General features: G+C 36.4%; 2 protein-coding genes across 2 annotated transcripts in view; both read left to right on the top strand.

Moving 5' to 3' along the window:
- Positions 1–1107: 1107 nt before the first annotated feature.
- Positions 1108–15499, top strand: itgb6 (integrin, beta 6). The gene is made up of 14 exons (XM_048172167.1): positions 1108–1297; positions 1551–1798; positions 2037–2202; positions 2308–2469; positions 4368–4463; positions 4825–4914; positions 6942–7076; positions 7481–7746; positions 7820–7971; positions 8674–8896; positions 10204–10298; positions 14419–14535; positions 14665–14831; positions 14952–15499. The coding sequence occupies exons 1-14, from the start codon at positions 1250–1252 to the stop codon at positions 15039–15041; spliced, it is 2055 nt and encodes a 684-aa protein (XP_048028124.1). The 5' UTR covers positions 1108–1249; the 3' UTR covers positions 15042–15499.
- A 323-nt stretch (positions 15500–15822) lies between these two features.
- pla2r1 (phospholipase A2 receptor 1) overlaps positions 15823–20369 on the top strand; it is a 37581-nt gene continuing 33034 nt past the window's right edge. The window contains 2 exon segments of the mRNA XM_048172166.1: positions 15823–16165; positions 16168–16254. Of these exon segments, the coding sequence (XP_048028123.1) occupies positions 16096–16165; positions 16168–16254 (157 nt within the window). The 5' untranslated portion in view covers positions 15823–16095.

The following is a 20369-nucleotide window of genomic DNA, read 5'->3' as shown; positions in this document are numbered from 1 at the left end:
TCTTCTTCTACGGCGGTTGGCATCCAGCTTATTGGTGCATTACCGCCCCCTTCTGCTCCGGACAGTGACGCGATTAGGACATCCGCGACATGCACACCTACGCACCATTTTGAACAAATATAGCAATACCAAAATACAAACAATGTAGAATAGCTTGAATACAGCGTGCGTCTCCCTCAGACTGTAAACGAAGCTCGGGCGCACTACATAACACGTCATCAGCGTCACTGTCCGAAGCAGAAGGGGGCGGTAATGCACCAATAAGCTGGATGCCAACCGCCGTAGAAGAAGAAGAAGCAGCGTCACTGTGGATTGAAAGCGGATATACACAGACCCAGAAGAGAAGACAATACTGAATAAAGTCGTAGTTTTTGTTATTTTTGGACCAAAATGTATTTTAGATGCTTCAAAAACTTCTAATTAACCAACTGATGTCACATGGACTACTTTGATGATGTTTTATTACCTTTCTGGACATGGACAGTGCACCGTACATACATTTTCAATGGAGGGACAGAAAGCTCTCGGACTAAATCTAAAATATCTTAAACTGTGTTCGGAAGATGAATGGAGGTCTTACGGGTTTGGTACGACATGAGGTGAGTCATTAATGACATCATTTTCATTTTTGGGTGAACTAACCCTTTAAGGCCACCTAATATAAAGTGGGACCATTTTTTCTATTATGGATTTAATGTGATTGTAATGTGTTGTGAAAAAAGATGTAGGCTATGTGTATGCTGTACCACTTGTGGGGGGCCAAAAAACAAATTTCCTTTAAAATGGATAATACACTGGGAGGGGAAAAAATGATTTATTTATAAACAATTTTCGCTATTTGCTAATTGCTAGTAAATTTTAGAAATCATTGCAAAGAAGTGCCAAGTAACACATTGAATTAAACATGAAATTCTGAAGTAAATTTACATATAAAACATACTTCAATAATCTTTGTTTTATTTACAACTTTGAAAAATAATTTTTTACATCGTTTTTGTAAAGCTGCTTAAAATTATTCTTATTTCCATTTTTGTTACTTATGTCACTATATGCAACACTGTAAAGCATTACTAATAATGGTTAAAATTCTTTATCTAGAATTTCACCGACTTTTTCTCAATCGAGGAGAGATGCGACACACCAGAGGCTCTTCTTCAAAAGGGATGCTCTGGCGAATTCGTGGAGTTCCCCGTCACAAATGTCAAAGTGCTGAAGGATCAAGGGTTAGGAAAGCGTGCCGGCCACACCAATGTTTCATACATCGCTCCTCAGAAGATGCACCTCCAGCTTAGACCAGGTATAAAAATGGGTGACACAGATTTGAAAATCAAAGAAACATCTCTCTCTCTACCCACAGCGGCTCGTCTGCTGTTGAGGTACTTCCCCAGACGGTTAGATTTACTCATTCAGAGACAGAAAACAATCTATAGACAAACTAAATAATGTCTACTGGTTAGAAGTGGGCACTGAAGATCACTCTGACCTGGAAAACTTTTGTACCACACTGGAATCTTAGAATGTGAGCTTTATTTGTCATTTCTCTTCCACAGGAAGTCAAGCTGAACTTTCAGATTCAAGTGCAGCAACCGGAGGATCATCCGGTGGACATCTATTACCTGATGGACCTGTCAGCATCTATGGTTGATGATCTGAAAATGATCAAAGACTTGGGTTCCAATCTCTCAAAAGAGATGGCTAGTCTTACCAGCAAATTCAGACTAGGATTCGGCTCCTTTGTGGAGAAACCAGTTCTGCCTTTCATCAAGATAACACACGAGGAGCTGGCCAATCCCTGCAGGTAATTCCCATAATACACCACCATAGCCAAATCTAAAGGGTCTGCCAGTATAAACCCAAGAAGTAAGATGAATTGTGACAGCCAATGGGACATCAGTGGGGGAAACGTGTGATTTAATTTCAACCGATTGTATTTATGACCACTGAGATCAGTGCGTTACATCATCTTCCATTAAGAAGTGAATGATGAACTCTTTCAGACAATAGAAACCCATTTTTTTCACTTTTATCTTTTGCAGGAGTGTTGATCATGAATGTCCCCCCACATTTGGATACAGACACCTCCTGTCGTTAACAAGCAGTACTGACAAGTTTAATGAGATCGTCTCAAAGCAACAAGTATCTGCTAACATTGACGTGCCAGAGGGCGGTTTTGACGCCATCATGCAGGCAGCGGTGTGTGGGGTAAGTGCGCTTTCCACAGACTCTCTTGAAATCCTTCTCAGTTTTTGTTTTTATGGAGGGATGCCATTTTGTTCCAACTTTCTGGAAATGTCCATCCCACCTCAGGATAGGATTGGCTGGCGGAACGATTCCATGAAGCTGTTGGTGTTCGTGAGCGATGCTGATTCTCATTTTGGGATGGATAGCAAAATGTCCGGCATCGTTGTTCCCAATGACGGAGAGTGTCACATGGATGGCAATAATGAGTATTCCATGACTGCCCACCTGGTAAGGTGAAGTCTGCAGCTTCAATTCCTGAGTAATCAGGAAATTTGGATCACTTAAAGAAATATTCCGGGTTACAATAAATAGAAATGAAACTCTATAGTCAATAAATTAGTGGCTGTGAGGGATAGATGTAGTTTTTGGAAATGCACATTGTCAGTATTTCATCAGCTGAACGATCGACATCATACAAGATAAACAATAGTCCTACCCATTGAACATACATATATCACTAACAGCCTGTTTTCATTTGCATTAAATTAAATATGGCGTACTGTCAAAGGTTAGCAGCAGCACACCACAGAAAATAATATTGATCTTTCAGTTTCTAAAAGGAAAAGTAATACGTTTACAGGTATGCATTTACAATAATAATATACATTTTGGTAGCTTATGGGAACTACTTTTAGGAAGTTGTTTCCTGCGGTGTGACATGCTATAACTCTACTATTACTATTACTAAAAAACTTCCTCCTAATTCTTATTTATTTATTTAAAATATAGATTTTATTTTGGTAGTCAAATTAATGCATTCATGGAATATTTGCACTTAAAGGATTAGTTCCCTACAGAATTAAAATTTCCTATAATAATTTACTCACCCCCATGTCATCCAAGATGTTTATGTCTCTTTCTTCAGTCGAAAAGAAATTATGGTTTTTGAATAAAACTTTCCAGGATTTTTCTCCATTTAATGGACTTCAATGGCTACCAACGGGTTGAAGGTCCAAATTGCAGTTTCAGTGCAGCTTCAAAGTGCTCTACACGATCCCAGACGAGGAATAAGGGTCTTATCTAGTGAAACAATCAGTCATTTTCTAAAAAAAAATAAATAAATTATATACTTTTTAACCACAAATGCTCATCTTGCACTGCTCCGTGATGCACCACACATTACGTAATCACGTTGAAAAGGTCACGCGTGACGTAAGCGGAAGTACCTAGCGATTGTTTACAAAGCGAACGTGCAAAGAATAAGCCAAACAGCCTTTACAAAAAAATGTAATACAACGATGTCAGACAATTTTGAAGTTTTTCGCCCTACCGTGATACTTCCACCTACGCCACGCATGACCATTCCAATGTGATTACGTAAGCGTGGCACATTGCAGAGCAATGCAAGATGGGCATTTGTTGTTAAATGGTATATCATTTTTAATTTTTTTCAGAAAATGACCAATTGTTTTGCTAGATAAGACCCTTATTCCTTGTCTGGGCGGACGAAAAGCTGCACTGAAACTTGTAATTTGGTCCTTCCACCCCTTCAGTCCACTATATGGAGAAAAATCCTTGAATGTTTTCCTCAAAAACCATAATTTCTTTTCGACTGAAGAAAGAAAGACATGAATAAATATCATGGATGACATGGAGATGAGTAAATTAAGTGAACTAATCCTTTAAAAATATAATATAATATAATATAATATAATATAATATAATATAATATAATATAATATAATATAATATAATATAATATAATAATTATTCTTAATTCTGTTTTAGTTACTTAAAAAAATTAAGGAAGAAATGTAATTAAAATAGTGAAAAACCATTTTATCTGCCTATGGGGGAAGTTGTCCAAAGGTTTTCACAACAGAAAAGTGAAATCATAATTTTGTGAAAGCATTTACAGTAATAATTCATTATTTTCAGATTATGTCAATTGAACTTAATTTGTATATAACCTGGAATATTCCTTTACAAACGGCAATGCAATATTTATTTTGAGTTCTTCTTTAATGATTATGTTTTAAACCAAAAAATAATTAAATATTGCTTTTTTTTAAAAACAAATTAATATAATTATGTCCTGTCCCCTGTATTATTTTTTGTGAATTTGTTGTTGTGTGACAACAAATTCTGAGTATCTTGTTTTTGGTGCTTTTGTCCTCCATATTTAGGAGTATCCAACATTAGGGCAGCTTGTCGACAAACTTGTTGAAAACAATATCCTCCTTATATTTGCTGTGACTGAAAACCAGAGACAGAACTATGAGGTGAGAAAAGAGTGGGACTTTCTAACTCATGTTTATTCATATTAGGCCACAATGAGGCAAACTCTGTTTTTCTGTGTATGTGGAACCTGAGAGGACCCGTGAAGGAAGATATATCAGCGAGTGAATAGACTGCATGAATCACTAGTATATTCAGTTCTCCTAACAACATGCTCAAACACATTCTTTATCACATCACCCAGACCGACCTCTCATGACACAAATATTTAATGTTTTCAGAGTTCTCCTTTTCTTTCTTCTTCCCTCCCTTTCTCCTTATCGTTCTCCCACATCTCAAATTCTGTGGCTACTCTCCAGGAGTTTGGAGTTGATGTTTAACAACTTTCTTTTGCATTTCTGACAGAATTATGCAAGTCTGATTCCTGGTGCTACTGTGGGGGTGTTGGCATCCGATTCAAGGAACATTTTGGAACTTATCATGACCTCATATAAGGTACAAGAACACATATTCACAGGTCTCGGGTAATGTGACAGTGTTTCTGGACAGTTGATGGTGTCAATTGCCATATTAGGCCAACGTTCATACATTTGATGATCATGCACGTGTTTTTATGCTTTGTGAAGTCTGAAATGTTATCATGGATGAGGCTTCTTAAGAATTATAAGTGATTTAGTGATCATTTTAGAAGTTAAAATGCCATGTTTGAAGTCTAGGAATTATTGCAAATTAAAAATAATTTATTTGTTGTAAATATATTATATACATTGTATACATTAATATACAAATATATATGATTTCAACACCTTTAGAAACAAGCTATTTATTTATTTGACGTGACCATGGACCACAAAACCAGTCATAAGGGTCAATTTTTTGAAATTGAGATTTATACATCATCATTCAAAGTTGAATAAATAAGCTTTCCATTGATGTATGGTTTGTTAGGATAGGATAATATTTGGCCGACGTACAAATATTTTGGAATCTGAGGGTGCAAAAAAATCAAAATATTGAGAAAATCGCCTTTAAAGTTGTCCATATGAAGTCCTTAGCAATGCATATCCACTCACAAAAATACATTTTTGATATATTTACAGTAGGAAATTTACAAAATATCTTAATGGAACATGATCTTTACTTAATGTTCTAATGATTTTTGGCATAAAAGAAATAATTTCTTATGACCCATACAATGAACTTGTGCATATTGCTACAAATATACCCATGCGACTTATGACTGATTTTGTGGTCCATGGTCACATACATACAAAATTTTTAATAATAATTTATAATAATAATAATAATAATAAAAACTGAAATAAAAAAAAGAGCTAAAAATTGGTACAAATCAAAAATAGGTTTATAGTCCATTACTGTTAGTCACTGAGGAAATTTTTAAAAAAGATTTTCCCCTCCTTTTAACCCCCTCTGCTCATTTTCTTGGGAATCGCCGTGTTCACAGAGCGTGTCTGCACTCGTTCTTTGGCTGTTGTTTGATCTCTTCATCTCCGTTTCTCCATCCCCCACTCTCTCTTTCCTCTGCCTGCTCTCTAATCTTCATTAGAACCCTCTAAAAACTACCCGAGTGCTGCACATCCCACCTACCTGACACAGGTGCGCTATGGTGGTGTATTATTGAAGAGTCAATGACAAACCCCAGTCAAAATAGTAGAATAGACTATTTGAACTGAAGTTAACCATCTAAAAATGATCTGGACGTCTGGCATGCTCGTATCGCTGACTCGGCACGTGAGTCATCCAGACACATGATGGGAGGCTCAGGTTCTCCAGCTTACAGTATACCACATAATTATATAAGTCAGGTCAACTTTATTTATATAGCACTTTATACAATTCAGATTGGTTCAAAGCGGCTTTATAGTGATAATTGCAAAATGACACAGGATGCATTTAGTCTTTACAGCAGAAAACTAAAAGAAAACATTTCATAATGTTCAGCTGAAGTCAGTTCAGTGTTGATTCAGTTTCGTTGTGAAGATTAATCATTACATTAGTTCATTTCATCTGTAAAGCAGTTCTGCAGAAAACAATGATGTCATCGTCCAGCTCAGTTCAGTTCTTATCCAATAGCGTCAGTTACATAACATTGTTTTGAGTTCTTGAAGCTGATTGGCTGACTCATGGTTTTGATATTTTGTTTTCTATATTACCCAGCTCTATGAAATACTTGATTATTATCAAATGCAGCATTATATGACGACCACTAAACATGATTTCAGAGCTGTGCTATTTTAAAGTCTCTCATATCTCTGTGGTCTCAGAAATTACATTTATTTGAACTCATTTTTTTTTGTTGTTTTTGCTTTGTTTTTGTTTGTTTTTTCTTTTGGTGTTTGCTCTTTGATGTTTTTTTGTTTTGTTTTGTTTTGTTTTGTTTTGTTTTGTTTTGTTTTGTTTTGTTTTGTTGCAGTGACCGGCTAAAAGAGGGTTTTTATAACACTGAGAAAATGACACAATTTACACATTAAAGGAGTTTGTGTCTGTTGTTTGATTGGTAGGAACTGAGGTCGGAGATTGATCTGGAGGTTCTGGGAAACACTGAGGATCTGCAGATTTCCTTTACGGCACTCTGTCAGGATGGGACCATCATCCCCGGACATAAAAACTGTTCCAATGTCAAAGCTGGTGATGTGGTCAGTTCTTTATTCTTCTTTACTTACAGTAAAACTACCCTAGTAAACTAAAACAGGACTGAAGCAAAAAAATAAATAAATAAATAAAAAGCCTGTCATGTCAAGTTTAACAGGTATGTCACACTTTAGTACAATAAACAATATAATACCAGGAATATCATATTATTTTAGTTTAGAAAGGTCTTTGCTTTCATTGTGCTATGTACATAACAGCTTTATTGTGTTCAAGCAAATCAAACAGTACGGTTTGACGGCTACAAACAAACCTTGCTAAACAAGTTGGACACGTTTTGAAAATATTTGCTCGAAACATTGCGAAATATGTCCTGTTTTCTGTGACAATAAATTGACTCCTATATATTTTCTCAAAGAAATGTAAACAAACGTCATCTTTTCTCACTCAGGTATCTTTTAACGTTACGGTCGAGTTAAAAGGCTGTCTTGCTGGCCCACGGCGGTTTTCCTTGCGGCCGGCAGGTTTCCAAGATACCCTAGAGATCGAACTGGAGTCCCAGTGTGTGTGTGACTGCCATCAAACTCCCGAGGCGAACAGCACCTACTGCAGCCGAGGGCAAGGGGCGCTGGAGTGCGGAGCCTGTGTGTGTGACCCAGGCTTTGTGGGGCCGAAGTGCGAGTGCACAGAGGGCCAAGAACAAGTCAGTGACTGCAGGTGAGAACAAGAATCATGGAGTGTTTCCTGAGAGGCACGGAGACATAGTTTAATGTAAGTTTATGTGTGGCAGGGAACACGAAGGTGCGGAGATGTGCAACGGCCAGGGCGAGTGTTTCTGCGGACAGTGTGTGTGCCACCCATCCAATTTTGGTCGTGTATATGGGGCGTACTGCGAGTGTGACGACTTCTCCTGCCTCAGGTTCAGAGGAGAGATTTGCGGAGGTCAGTACCTACTGTAACACTGTGACAAAATTTGAGGGGAGGAAAAGAAAGCTCTGACACAGTAGGAGGGATATTTGATCTGCTCTTACCCTGTGGAATGTTAATGAAAGAATAACACACTGATAATTGCCAAAACAGTTGCTGTGCCTGGGAGGACACAGACGGAAGGGTCCCGTGTCCATCCCATGTTTATATTTATTTACATATCCATGCAAATGTGCAATGCGAGTTTATTTATATTTATTTTATGGCTGTCAATTTACTGTGATAATCATCACAATAATTTAGTGTGATTAAATTATTTTTTTAAAAAAGAGTAAGAAAATTATAATTAATGAAATATAATTAATTTATAATTAATTATAATTAATTAATATAAAATAATTCTGTAATAAGGAATTTTCTTACTATTGGAGCAATTCAAGTTTGAAGCTTTTGTCTACCTTAATAATGTACGGTAATGTGTTAAATTGTGTTAAATAACGGCTATCAATGTTCACAATCATTGATTCATTTTGATTTTGATTAATTAATCAGCATATCAAGTAAATAATAATGTATGTATGGCAACTTCTTATTACCAATGTTGAAAACAGTTGTTCTGCTGAATGTTTTTGTGGAAACCATGATAGAAATCTTTTGTAACATTATAAATGTCCAGTTTTTTTCCCCCTTCATTCGTGTTAATATGTGTTTGTGTAGGTCACGGGGAATGTGACTGTGGCGAGTGTGTGTGTCACAGAGGCTGGATGGGGGAGTTCTGTAACTGCAGCACCAGCACAAACTTGTGCACGTCTGCAGATGGGTCCGTCTGCAGTGGACGGGGAAAGTGTGTGTGTGGGAAGTGCGAGTGCACCGTTCCCGGAGCCTCAGGAGAGCGGTGCGAAAGGTGCCCAACCTGTGAAGATATCTGTAACTTACCCAGGTAAAGACATGTTCAGGTATCTATGACTGACACTGACTTTCAAAATGAATATGAAGCTTTTAAAGGCATTTGTTTTGACTACAACATGGTTTGAATCACTGTGGGCTGTCTGATTTGTATAATCAACAGTTCAAGAAATTATTCTGAAACATTTTTTTTTTTTTTTTTTTTTTTTTTTTTACAAATAATACAAAAAAAAAAAGAATCTTGAGAAAATGTCCCTTTTTAAATTTTTGTTTATTGTGTATATATATATATATATATATATATATATATATATATATATATATATATATATATATATATATATATATATTTATTTAAAAAAAAAAAAAAAAAAATATATATATATATATATATATATATATATATATATATATATAGTGATTAATCACATCCTAAATAAAAGTTTTTGTTTACATAATATTTTATATTTTTGTGTACTGTGTATATTTATTATGTATATACTATATATCCTAATTGGGAAAAATATTCCAAAGAAGAATAGTTTTTAATATGAACATTAAAATTTCGGCTCTCATGCTCTGGGGCCAGTGTTATTGCAGCATCATTCAGCCATTCAGATACTATTATAGTTATTAATATTTTGAATTGGTGTTTATTTTTATATTTTCCATTTTCAATTTAGTTTGTGTCAGTAATTTTGTCATTTTTTTATTTTCTTTTTTCTGTTTAAAATGTCTATATAGTTTTTATTTTATTTTCAGTTTTAGTATTAGTTATTTTAAGTTTTTTCAATATTATATTTTATTTAAAGCAACAACTTTTTTATGGTTTTAGTTTTAGTTTCAGTTAACTATTATAACCCTGCTGCATGGTGCTAAATAAAAATGTATTGTTCAGTGAAAATGAATTTAACTATCTAACTAGTAATACATTTTTTGTTGCTGTTATACAATGTAAAACATCACATTTACATAATAATAAAAACAAATTTATTTTTTTGCACACTGACATTGCATCCCACGGCTTCACCTCACCCAGACCTTCCTCTGTGTTTTTTCTCATGACTGTGCGTTTGTGTGAACAACTGTGTGTTTTTAATGAGTCTTCCTCTAGTCCACTAATTTCCAGAGGGCATATATGAGCACCAAAAAGGCATGTGGCAGCTCTGTGGTATTGCATTTCCTCCCACTAAAGGTCCTGTCACCCTATGGGTCATTTGACTCTGTGATAGAGAGATACCGAGAGAATGAACTCACAATGAATACACAACTAAGCTTCCTCTAGAGACGGACTCGCATGGGGTTGACAGGTTTTTTATGTTGTCATTATGTGTCCCACAGGTCTTGTGTGGAGTGTTACCTCAAAACTAAAGGCCCATCGGATGAGTGTGCCATGAAGTGCAACTCCCTACATGCCACTGTCAGCAATTCCACAGGTCAGAATCCATTGTTTTGTTCTCTGCAGTGTTCGTTTATAGTGGTCACATGGTCAGTAGTGTAGTTGTTTAGTAGGCAAAAAAGCTACTTTTCACCTCTTTTAAAGGAACAGTACACCTAATAACTTTGTGTCATCATTTACTCACCCTCATGTCACTCCAAACCTGTAAGTCTTTTAACTCATACAGACAATTTTATGATACTTTCATGTTGATTTCCTTTCAAAATCTGTATTCATGTGCTCACACACGCACATGAAAAGCAGTCATCCTTTAGATCAGCCCTCTTGACACTTTACAAAGGAAAACATGCTACTTAGCTTGTTGTGTGGAGAGCCTATTGTTGGGGCCCATTGAGTTTCAAGACCCTAAAGTGTCTATACAAGATCAGTCTATTATGAACCCTGAGATCAAAAGCCAACTGGTGTTGTGGAGGCTGGCTCTTTACGGTCTCTGACCGGGAGACGATGAAAAGACACAAAACGCTGTTTGTCTTTGATAAAGACACAAGAGGGACAAAGGAATGAGTTGTGAAGAAAAGAACAGAGATGGAAGGGAATAAAATTATATTTGAACGGGGTAATATCATACATGCATGACATGGTATATAAGAAAGGTTGGTGAATATTGGAGTGAAGAATAACAAATTTTGAGAACAAAATATAGTACGGATTTGATTTTATCTGTCAGGAGCAGTGTTCGGAGTAACGCATTACAAGTAACACAAGTTACATAATCAGATTACTTTTTTCAAGTAACTAGTTAAGTTACTTTTTCAAATAAGTAATGCAGTTACTTTGTAATTTACTCATTTACTTCTGGTTCCTATTCTTCTGTATTCCAGAATGGCAGCGCTGCTGAAAGGCTTGTTTGTTCAAACTGCGCCCTCTACTGTACAGGCGTGAATTTGTATTTCCTTCAGTTGGAAGCTTATTCATTTCAGTTTTGGTGTAAAAGGGCCTTTACATTTGCCAAAAATAGAACTTTTTTGTTGTTATTAAAACAAACAAACAAACAAACAAACAGCCCAGCCCAGATGAAAAAAAGTAACGCAAAAATAATATAATGCATTACTTTCCATAAAAAGTAACTAGGTAACGCAGTTAGTTACTTTTTTAGGGAATAACGCAATATTGTAATGCATTATTTTTAATAGTAACTTTCCCCAACACTGGTCAGGAGTTAAAATGATTGTTAAAAAAAGCAACTCTTATAGGACAGGTGGTTGGAGAGGCGGGGTTTAAAAATAAGAGGGCTTGGTGATGTCATCAGAAAAGGAACATTGTTTCCAAAGGTGGAGCAACTTATTATATTTTAGGCCCGATTTACACTAGTGTGTAAAATGAAAACGATCCTCGTCTACACTGGCGTTTCAGAAACAATCTCCATCTGTACTACACGAACGAAAATGCAAGTCACATGACCATTCATGCACACAAGTGTAAACAGTTGCCTCTTGCGCATGTAGAGTCTAACTGCACAATGGCTGCTAAAAATGACAACAAAGCCAGCAAAGATTTCAGTTCAGTCTCCATGTTATCGTTTACACGGTCGTCAAGAATACGCAGAGCAAACGTGGGCAGTCATGCTATCGTTTTCAGAAGTCTCTGTTTTGGTCCGTATACACTGAAACACAACTCCAGCATTTTTTTTTTTTTTTTTTCCTTTTTTTTTTTGGAATACTTTTATTGAGATTTTTGTTAAAGAAGCTCCAACAGAACAAACAAAACAAAACAGAAAAAAGGCTCAGGCAGACCTAAAATGCACAATTCTCAAATCAATTCTTAATCAAATTAAAAGTCAAAGAAATAAATAGGTTACAGGAGAAGATAAACAATTACAGGGCTTCTTGTTTTGAGCCATCACAATAGTTTAAGAAAAATTAAGCAATCGTCCAAAGTGAGAGAAACATAATCCAAATAGGGTGTCCATATCTGATTGAATACATCTGTAGAAGAATGTAATATACATGTCAAGAATTCCATTGGGATGAGTTACCCCAGCATTTTGAAACTAAAATGGGCTCTGCAGTGTTATCGAAAGTCTCGGTTTTCGAGGGTAGAAAATGCCAGAGCAGTGTAAACGACAGGCGTAACCGTAGCAAAAGTTATGCGTTTTAAAGCTAAAACACACTAGTGTAAATGGGGCCTTAATTAAAGATTATTAATACAAACCTTTTTTTCTTTGGAATAATCTTAAAGGTGCTAAAGAGGATCTTTTCGTCGACTGAGAACCCAAAGACTGTTAGTGAGTTTTTGAAATGAGCGCATGCGTAAGAACAACAAGGGAACGCCTCCCAAAACTCGTGCACGAGTATTGGAACACGAGTGTTTACCACCGACATTCGCTGTGTCGTGTTAGTGGATTCATTATGTCAGACTGACCGCAGGTAACTCATAATCTGCAGCTGTTACTCCTGTCTCCTGACAAAAACATTGCATGCAGCGCCTGTGGAGTGTGGAAAGTTACTGGAGCGCGCAGCCGCGTTCATCTCTCACAAGGAACGTCACGGCAGTGATTGACAAGCCAGAGGGCCAATCGTTTACACGATGATCGCGTAAACGATTGGCTGATGTTTTTAAGGCCCTACCTCGTGCACAGATGATGTATATTAATATTATTCCTTTCAGTGCACCTAATAAATAGTCTTTTATCAGTTAGTAAAGACAGTTTCAAGTAATATTGCAAAAATGTATAAAACAAAACATCCTCTTTAGCACCTTTAATAACTGTTGTTGATCTTAGGCCCCGTTTACACAAATGCATTTTCGTTTTAACAAGACTAAGACCAAACAAGACTTTTGAAAGCGATGGTGTGGCTGCCCACATTCGCTCTGCATATGATGACCGTGTAAACAATAACATGGAGACTGAACTGCAATCTTTGCTGGCTTTGTCATTTTTAGCAGCCATTGTGCAGTTAAACTCCTTGTACACGCATGCCCAGTGTGCATGAATGGTCATGTGACATGCATTTTCGGTCATGTAGCGTAGACGGAGATCGTTTCTGAAATTTTGTGGAAACGCCAGTGTAGACAAGGATCGTTTTCATTTTAAAATGCCGTTTTTCACCCAAAAGTTCATCCAAAAATTAAAATAATGTCATTTATTACTCACCCTCATGTCGTTCCACACCTGTAAGACCTTTGTTAAACTTCGGAACGCAAATTAAGATATTTTTGTTGAAATCCGATGGCTCAGTGAGGCCTCCATAGCCAGCAATGACATTTCCTCTCTCAAGATCCATTAATGTACTAAAAACATATTTTAATCAGTTCATGTGAGTACAGTGGTTCAATATAATATTATAAAGTGTCGAGAATATTTTTGGTGCGCCAAAAAAACAAAATAACGACTTATTTAGTGATGGCTGATTTCAAAACACTGCTTCAGGAAGCTTATTAGGAATCAGCATGTTGAATCATGATTCGTATCACGTGTCAAACCGCCAAACTGCTGAAATCATGTGACACTGGCCCTCCGAATCATGATTCGACACGCTGATTCATTATGCTCCGAAGCTTCCTGAAGCAGTGTTTTGAAATCGGCCATCACTATATAAGTCATTATTTTGTTTTTTTGGTGAGCCAAAAATATTCCTGTCGCTTTATAATATTAATATTGAACCATTGTACTCACATGAACTGATTTAAATATGTTTTAGTACATTAGTGGATATGTCATTGCTGGCTATGGAGGCCTAACTGAGCCATCGGATTTCAACAAAAATATCTTAATTTGTGTTCCGAAGATTAACGAAGGTCTTACAGGTGTGGAACGGCATGAGGCTGAGTAATAAATGACAGAATTTTCATTTTTGGGTGAACTAACCCTTTAATTAAAGATTATTAATTCAAATCTTGTTGTCTTTGGAATAATCTTAATATGCTGTTGGTCTTAGGACCCGTTTACACTAGTGCATTTTCGTTCTTTCCATGTGACATGCGTTTTCAGTTGTGTAGTGTAGACGGAGATAGTTTCTGAAACGCTGTGGAAACAGCAGTTTAAACGAGGATCGTTTTAATTTTAAAACGAAAACGCAATAGTGTAAACGTGGCATTATTGTGCATTAATATAATAGTGTGTATATTTCTTTTAATTGTTTTTTTTTTTTTTTTAGATTTTGAGGAAAGTCGAGCAGCATTGTGCACCTTACAGAACGAGGACAGCTGCCTACTGTCTTTCAGCTTGGTGGACAGTGATCACGGCAGCATCATTTACAACCCCAAGCTTTACGGTGAGATTAAAACATTTCATTTTTTAAATATATGAACATATATATATATACTCTAACTAATACATTGTTGCATTATACATATAGCTGCAATTATATTCAAAATTGTTTGTGTGTATAATTATCCTACAGCCTGCCCTGACCCACCAAACGCACCACTGATCGCTCTGGGCGTGTGCATGTCTGTCCTCATCATTGGCATTACACTCCTTGTGATCTGGAAGTTTCTTGTTTCTGTCCATGACCGGAAAGAGGTTGCCAAGTTTGAGGCAGAGAAGGCAAAAGCAAGATGGCAGTCGGTATGATAACATTATCGAGAGTTTTACCCTATTCCAACATGTTTACTAATGCATTAAACTGCATTTTAATGGACCAGTTTACTTTTATGTAATGTGCTTTTGTCTGTCTTTTATCCCCAGAGCACAAATCCTCTTTTCAGGAGCTCGACATCAACATTTAAAAATGTGACCTACAAAAGCACAGGGCAGCAGAAGAGTGATATTTCTTAGAGCTACTGACCAACTTTGTGTGTTGAAACACAGAATGTAGGCTTCTATTTACCAGGAGCGAATCCTGTTCTTTTTTTTATTGTTATTTAAATTTATTTTCTTGTACTGTACAGGTGGGACACTGTGTGTGTGCAGTTGTGTACTTATAAGGTGGAGGTAGGCCTGTCAATTTGGCGGCCAATTTATTTTAAAAAATTAAAACAATGTGTTGTGCTGCTAAAGGTGCTAAAGGTTAAATCTGGGCAACACTGGATCTTCTTGTTTTACATTTAGCGTTTCTTGTGGTTGCTATTGCAAAATGTTTTTATGTAGTATTTGTGACTGTTGTTTGTGATTGATTAGTTGAGGCTGTGCCTTTTGTAATTAGATATGATTAATTAACTCATTAAGATTTTGCAGGATCAAATGTAAAAAGTCTGTCTGTACTTGTGTTTTGTAATATATTTGATGTTTTTCCATATGGAGTCTAATTATTTCCTTCTAAATGTATCTTTACACGGCCAAGTTAAGGCTGCAGTGTTATCCAAATAGTTAATAAGTTCATATTTATTCAACTCAAGCTTATTTGAGAGCTTTTCACAATACATATTGTTTCAAAGCAGCTTTACAGAAAATGCTTGTTTCAGTGTTACAAAAATTCAGTTAGCTATAAGCCCGAGATGAGTGTATCAAAGTCTTCAAAATATTATTTCTACATTTGTAATTTCTGTGTAAATGCAGTTATGACGAGTCGTGCAGCATTAAACTGTGTAAAATCACGTTTTCGTGGAATATAAGCCATTTTAGATGCAGCTTCTGTTTTGTAGCGCAAGATGTACATTTAATGGAAGCGAGTTATCAAACACTGCACGCGAGTAACGCGAATCTAAAACGCTTCTGACTGTCAGCGTTCGAATCTGGTCGCGTCGCGTTTAGAGCAGACGGGCTGTAAGAAGAGAGGAATATTTTGCCTTTTTCTGCCCTATGGAGAGACCAGTGACGTAGAGAGAATCTAAAAACTTGCGGAAAGTGTGGAGAAAAACAGGCTGGAGTCTATACGGCGCGCTCAACTCTAATGGAAATGCAAGGATACACTCAAACTCTTCGTATTCGCTTCCATGAAGCGTTTTATGTCCTTTATATGCTGCTTATGTCAATATTTTCGCTTGTGCTGCTGCGGAAGTGTCGGACAAATCTGAAGTTTGGAACAAAACTCAACTTCTCGAGCTGTACAGTAAGTGCAATCGGCCTGCGCGACATTTCTGTGAAATATCTTACTGAAACGATTCTTTGCGCGTGGGTTTGGTCAGGATCAGAGTTTATCGTGTAACGTTAGATGAAGTCTGTGCTCTGCTGATTACATTAGTATGTAGAGCGTATAGTCCAGCTCTTCTCTATGAAAGACTGACCGTAGTGTGTCATTCCTTGTCTGAGGTAAACCTGCACAGACTATTAGTTCAGTCTCAAGCGGGAGAGTAAACAAAATATGTTTAGTAATGTTTTTTAAGAGTTACACAACTGCTGCCCATTAAACGTAGTGAAAGTTTCCTGTCCACAAATAAACCGATAGGCGGTTGCTCATCACATGATACAATAGAGAGACCGTTTGGAAGAAACTCAAAGTACACTTAAAACTTTTAAATAAAACTAAGGAATATTTCCATAAAAAGATACTTTTTATTGAACAAATGTTGACCTTTGTGACAACATGACCCAATAGCAAACACAATATGTTTCACAATGGAATCTGGCATGCAATACTGTGAAAGGAAACAACAGACAAAGATATCAAATAATTGATTTGGCCAACAAATTTAATTGTCAATGACGTGACAACTTGCCCCGGTACACATTGACATACATGTTAAAGGGATAGTTCACCCAAAAATGAAAATGTATTACTCACCCTCATGTAGTTACACATCCGTAAGACCTTCGTTCATCTTCGAAACACAAATTAAGATTTTTTTTTTTTTTTTTTATGAAGTCTGAGAGGTTTCTGTCCCTCCATAGAGATCCAGCGCAACTACCACTCCAAGGTCCAGAAAGGTAGGAAAAACATCATTACAGTACTCCATGTGACTCCAGTGGTTTAACCTCAGATTTATGAAGCAACGTGAGTGCTTTATTTGCGCAAAGAAACATAATTTACCACTTTACTTAAAAAAAAAAAAAAGATCTGCAACGTACGTTCACGAGAGCATCACGACGCATGTGTTGTGCTCAGATTCGCGCGTCAATACAACGCACATGCGCGAGTGTTCACAAGAGCATCATGATGCATGCGTGTTTGTGTTCACGCGAGAGCTGGCATTGTTGCGTGAACACGCTTTGGATAATATTATTTTATAAATAAAATGGTAAATTATGTTTTTTTGCACAAACAAAGCACTCATGTAGCTTCATAAAACTGAGGTTAAACCACTGGAGTCACATGGAGTACTTTTAATGATGTTTTTCCTACCTTTCTGGACCTTGGAGTGGTAGTTGCGTTGGATCTCTATGGAGGGACAGAAACTTCTCAGACTTCATCAAAATATCTTAATTTATGTTCCGAACAAAGGTCTTACGGATGTGGAACGACATGAGGGTGAGTAATAAATGACAGAATTTTAATTTTTGGGTGAACTAACCCTTTAAGAAGAACACAGTTCAACTTTTCAACTTATGTTGCCATGCCCCTTTTCAGCGTTGCGCTCGTTGAGTTCTGTCTTCCGGTTTGTATTTCCACAGAATGAAGGTAAGATCTTACGGATTTATGAATGAACTACTGACATTTGTTATGACGTCCACTTAATCTGACATTTCAATGCTCATGATAACTTTCGTTAACTCTACAATAAGTAAATCCACTTAACAATCTAATTACTCTTCGAAAGTGATGCAATAGAAATATACAGGGCTACCGCAGATCGTAAGTTCAAACACAAAATTTTAAAGGTGGCTGCATGCTTTGCTTTTGTGCTTTTTGTGCTTTAGGTGATGGCCTAAAGGTGACACTTGGCTATAGTGTGGTTTTATAATTTATTTATTTAGTTCACCCAAAAATGAAAATTCTGTCATTTATTACTCACCCTCATGCCGTTCCACACCCGTAAGACCTTTATTAATCTTCGGAACACAAATTAAGATATTTTAGTTGAAATACAATGGGTCCGTGAGGCCTGCAAAGGGAGCAATGACATTTCCTTTCTCAAGATCCATAAAGGTACTAAAAACACATCTAAATCGGTTCATGTGAGTACAGTGGTTCAATATTAATGTTATAAAGCAATGAGAATATTTTTGGTGCGCCAAAAAAACAAAATAACAACTTATTTAATGATGGCCGATTTCAAAACACTGCTTCAGGAAGCATCAGAGCATAATGAATCAGTGTGTCGAATCATGATTCGGATCGCGTGTCAAACTGCCAAACTGCTGAAATCATGTGACTTTGGCGTTCTGAACAGCTGATTCGACATGCTTATTCATTATGCTCCGATGCTTCCTGAAGCAGTGTTTTGAAATCGGCCATCACTAAATAAGTCATTATTTAGTTTTTTTGGCGCACCAAAAATATTCTCGTCGCTTTATAATATTAATATTGAACCACTGTACTCACATGAACTAATTTAAATATGTTTTTAGTACCTTTATAAATCTTAATTTGTGTTCCGAAGATTAACGAAGGTCTTACGGGTGTGGAACGGCATGAGGGTGAGTAATAAATGACAGAACTTTCATTTTTGGGTGAACTAACCCTTTAACATTTAACAAAACCACTGCTAGAAAAAATATAATTTAAAATAATAATTAAAAAATAAATTAAAAAATTATTAAAAATATCTATCTATCTATCTATCTATCTATCTATCTATCTATCTATCTATCTATCTATCTATCTATCTATCTATCTATCTATCTATCTATCTATCTATCTAATCTATCAATCTATCAGGTTTTACATTCATCATGTTTTTATTTCAGCATGCTGTCCACATTTTCCCTTAAAGACTAAAACTGAGCAAATCTTGTGGATAATACAGTATACTGCATTACTTCTTCTCTAATAAACATGCCACAAGTATGACCCCCCGCTGTAGGACACAGTGGGTTTCTGAAGTTTGTCCAACAGCCTGATTCGTTACAGTCCCAGTGCATTTACATTTTCATTCATGCATTTGGCAGATGCTTTAATCCAAAATGACTAGCATTGCTCTCAGGTATAAATTTGCTTTGGAACCAGTGTTGTGAGTCACCCTGCTGGTTATAAACAGGGTCAGCTGAGGTCAGCAACACTTACATAAACACACACCTACACCCTCACTCACTCAGACCGGTCACAACACGCTCGACATACCGCATTTGGGTATTGCTGTTCCAGAGAGTATTATGATCTCACATAGCAAATAATTAATCTGTCACTGAGATATTTAAGGTCTTGGAACGCTTTCAGTTTTGTTTCAAGAAGTAGGAGGAATCCAGGTAAAGTAGGACACTTTCACCCAAAAATGAGCCTTTATGTGTCTGTTGAAGATATTTTGAATAATGTTCTACTGTTCTTGTTCATAGAATGAAAGTCATTGGGCTCCAAAACAACACTGGACCCCATGGAATTTTATTGTATGGACAAAAAACATACAAACAACAACATATACTTCAAAATATCTTCCTTTGTATTCCTCAGAAGAAAGAGGTTTGAACACACTAAGTGTATTAAATAAGAAAGTAACATAAAAGTGGCAAAAATGAATAAATAAAATAAAAATAAAAAGGTTAAAGATAATTCTAGGACATATTTGTCTCCTTAAAGGGTTAGTTCACCCCAAAATGAAAATTATGTCATAATTTACTCACCCTGCAGGGTTCCTATGCAGTTTGGAAAAGTATGGAATTTGATTTGAGTAATTTCCAGGTCTGGAAAAAAGAAATCAGAGTATGGAAAAATATTTGTGTTTCCAGACTACTGGCTCTATTCAGTTTTCTAATTTATCATACCTGCAAACTAGTCACTTTATGGCAAAATTAGGCGTTTTGAATCAAAATACGTCATTTACGTCACAAGATTCTCACAAGAATCGAAAATGGGCTACTTTCCCATTGGCTGGAGTGAGTCTCGATCTTTCTTGGTGCTCTGTGGCGTGACAGATCACTGTAGCGCTCGTGAACCGACAGTCTCTTTCGCTTTACTAGTTACAACACAAAATAAACATGATTGAACACCCACAGGTATGTTGAAAGATACAGTACAACTTACCGAAATCCGTATCATGTCACATGTAATCGATCAATCAGTGTTTCAACAGCAGAAAGACGTCATTAAAACAGCTTGTAAAAATTACACATTTAGCCTACCTCAGAAAAGCC

This window comes from Megalobrama amblycephala, linkage group LG21, assembly GCF_018812025.1.
Source record: "Megalobrama amblycephala isolate DHTTF-2021 linkage group LG21, ASM1881202v1, whole genome shotgun sequence".
In the NCBI taxonomy this organism is placed as follows: Eukaryota; Metazoa; Chordata; class Actinopteri; order Cypriniformes; family Xenocyprididae; genus Megalobrama; species Megalobrama amblycephala.
The sequence above is the reverse complement of the archived record's forward strand: the minus strand, read 5'-3'. Positions and strand labels throughout refer to the sequence as shown.

What these genes read in the sequence shown, in the direction of transcription:
- itgb6 (XM_048172167.1), top strand. Translation starts at nt 1,250, where the DNA reads ATGTTTCATACATCGCTCCTCAGAAGATGCACCTCCAGCTTAGACCAG. An exon ending in GAGCTGGCCAATCCCTGCAG is followed by an intron (nt 1,799 to 2,036) that starts GTAATTCCCATA and finishes TATCTTTTGCAG; the next exon opens with GAGTGTTGATCATGAATGTC. An exon ending in GAACAAGTCAGTGACTGCAG is followed by an intron (nt 7,747 to 7,819) that starts GTGAGAACAAGA and finishes TATGTGTGGCAG; the next exon opens with GGAACACGAAGGTGCGGAGA.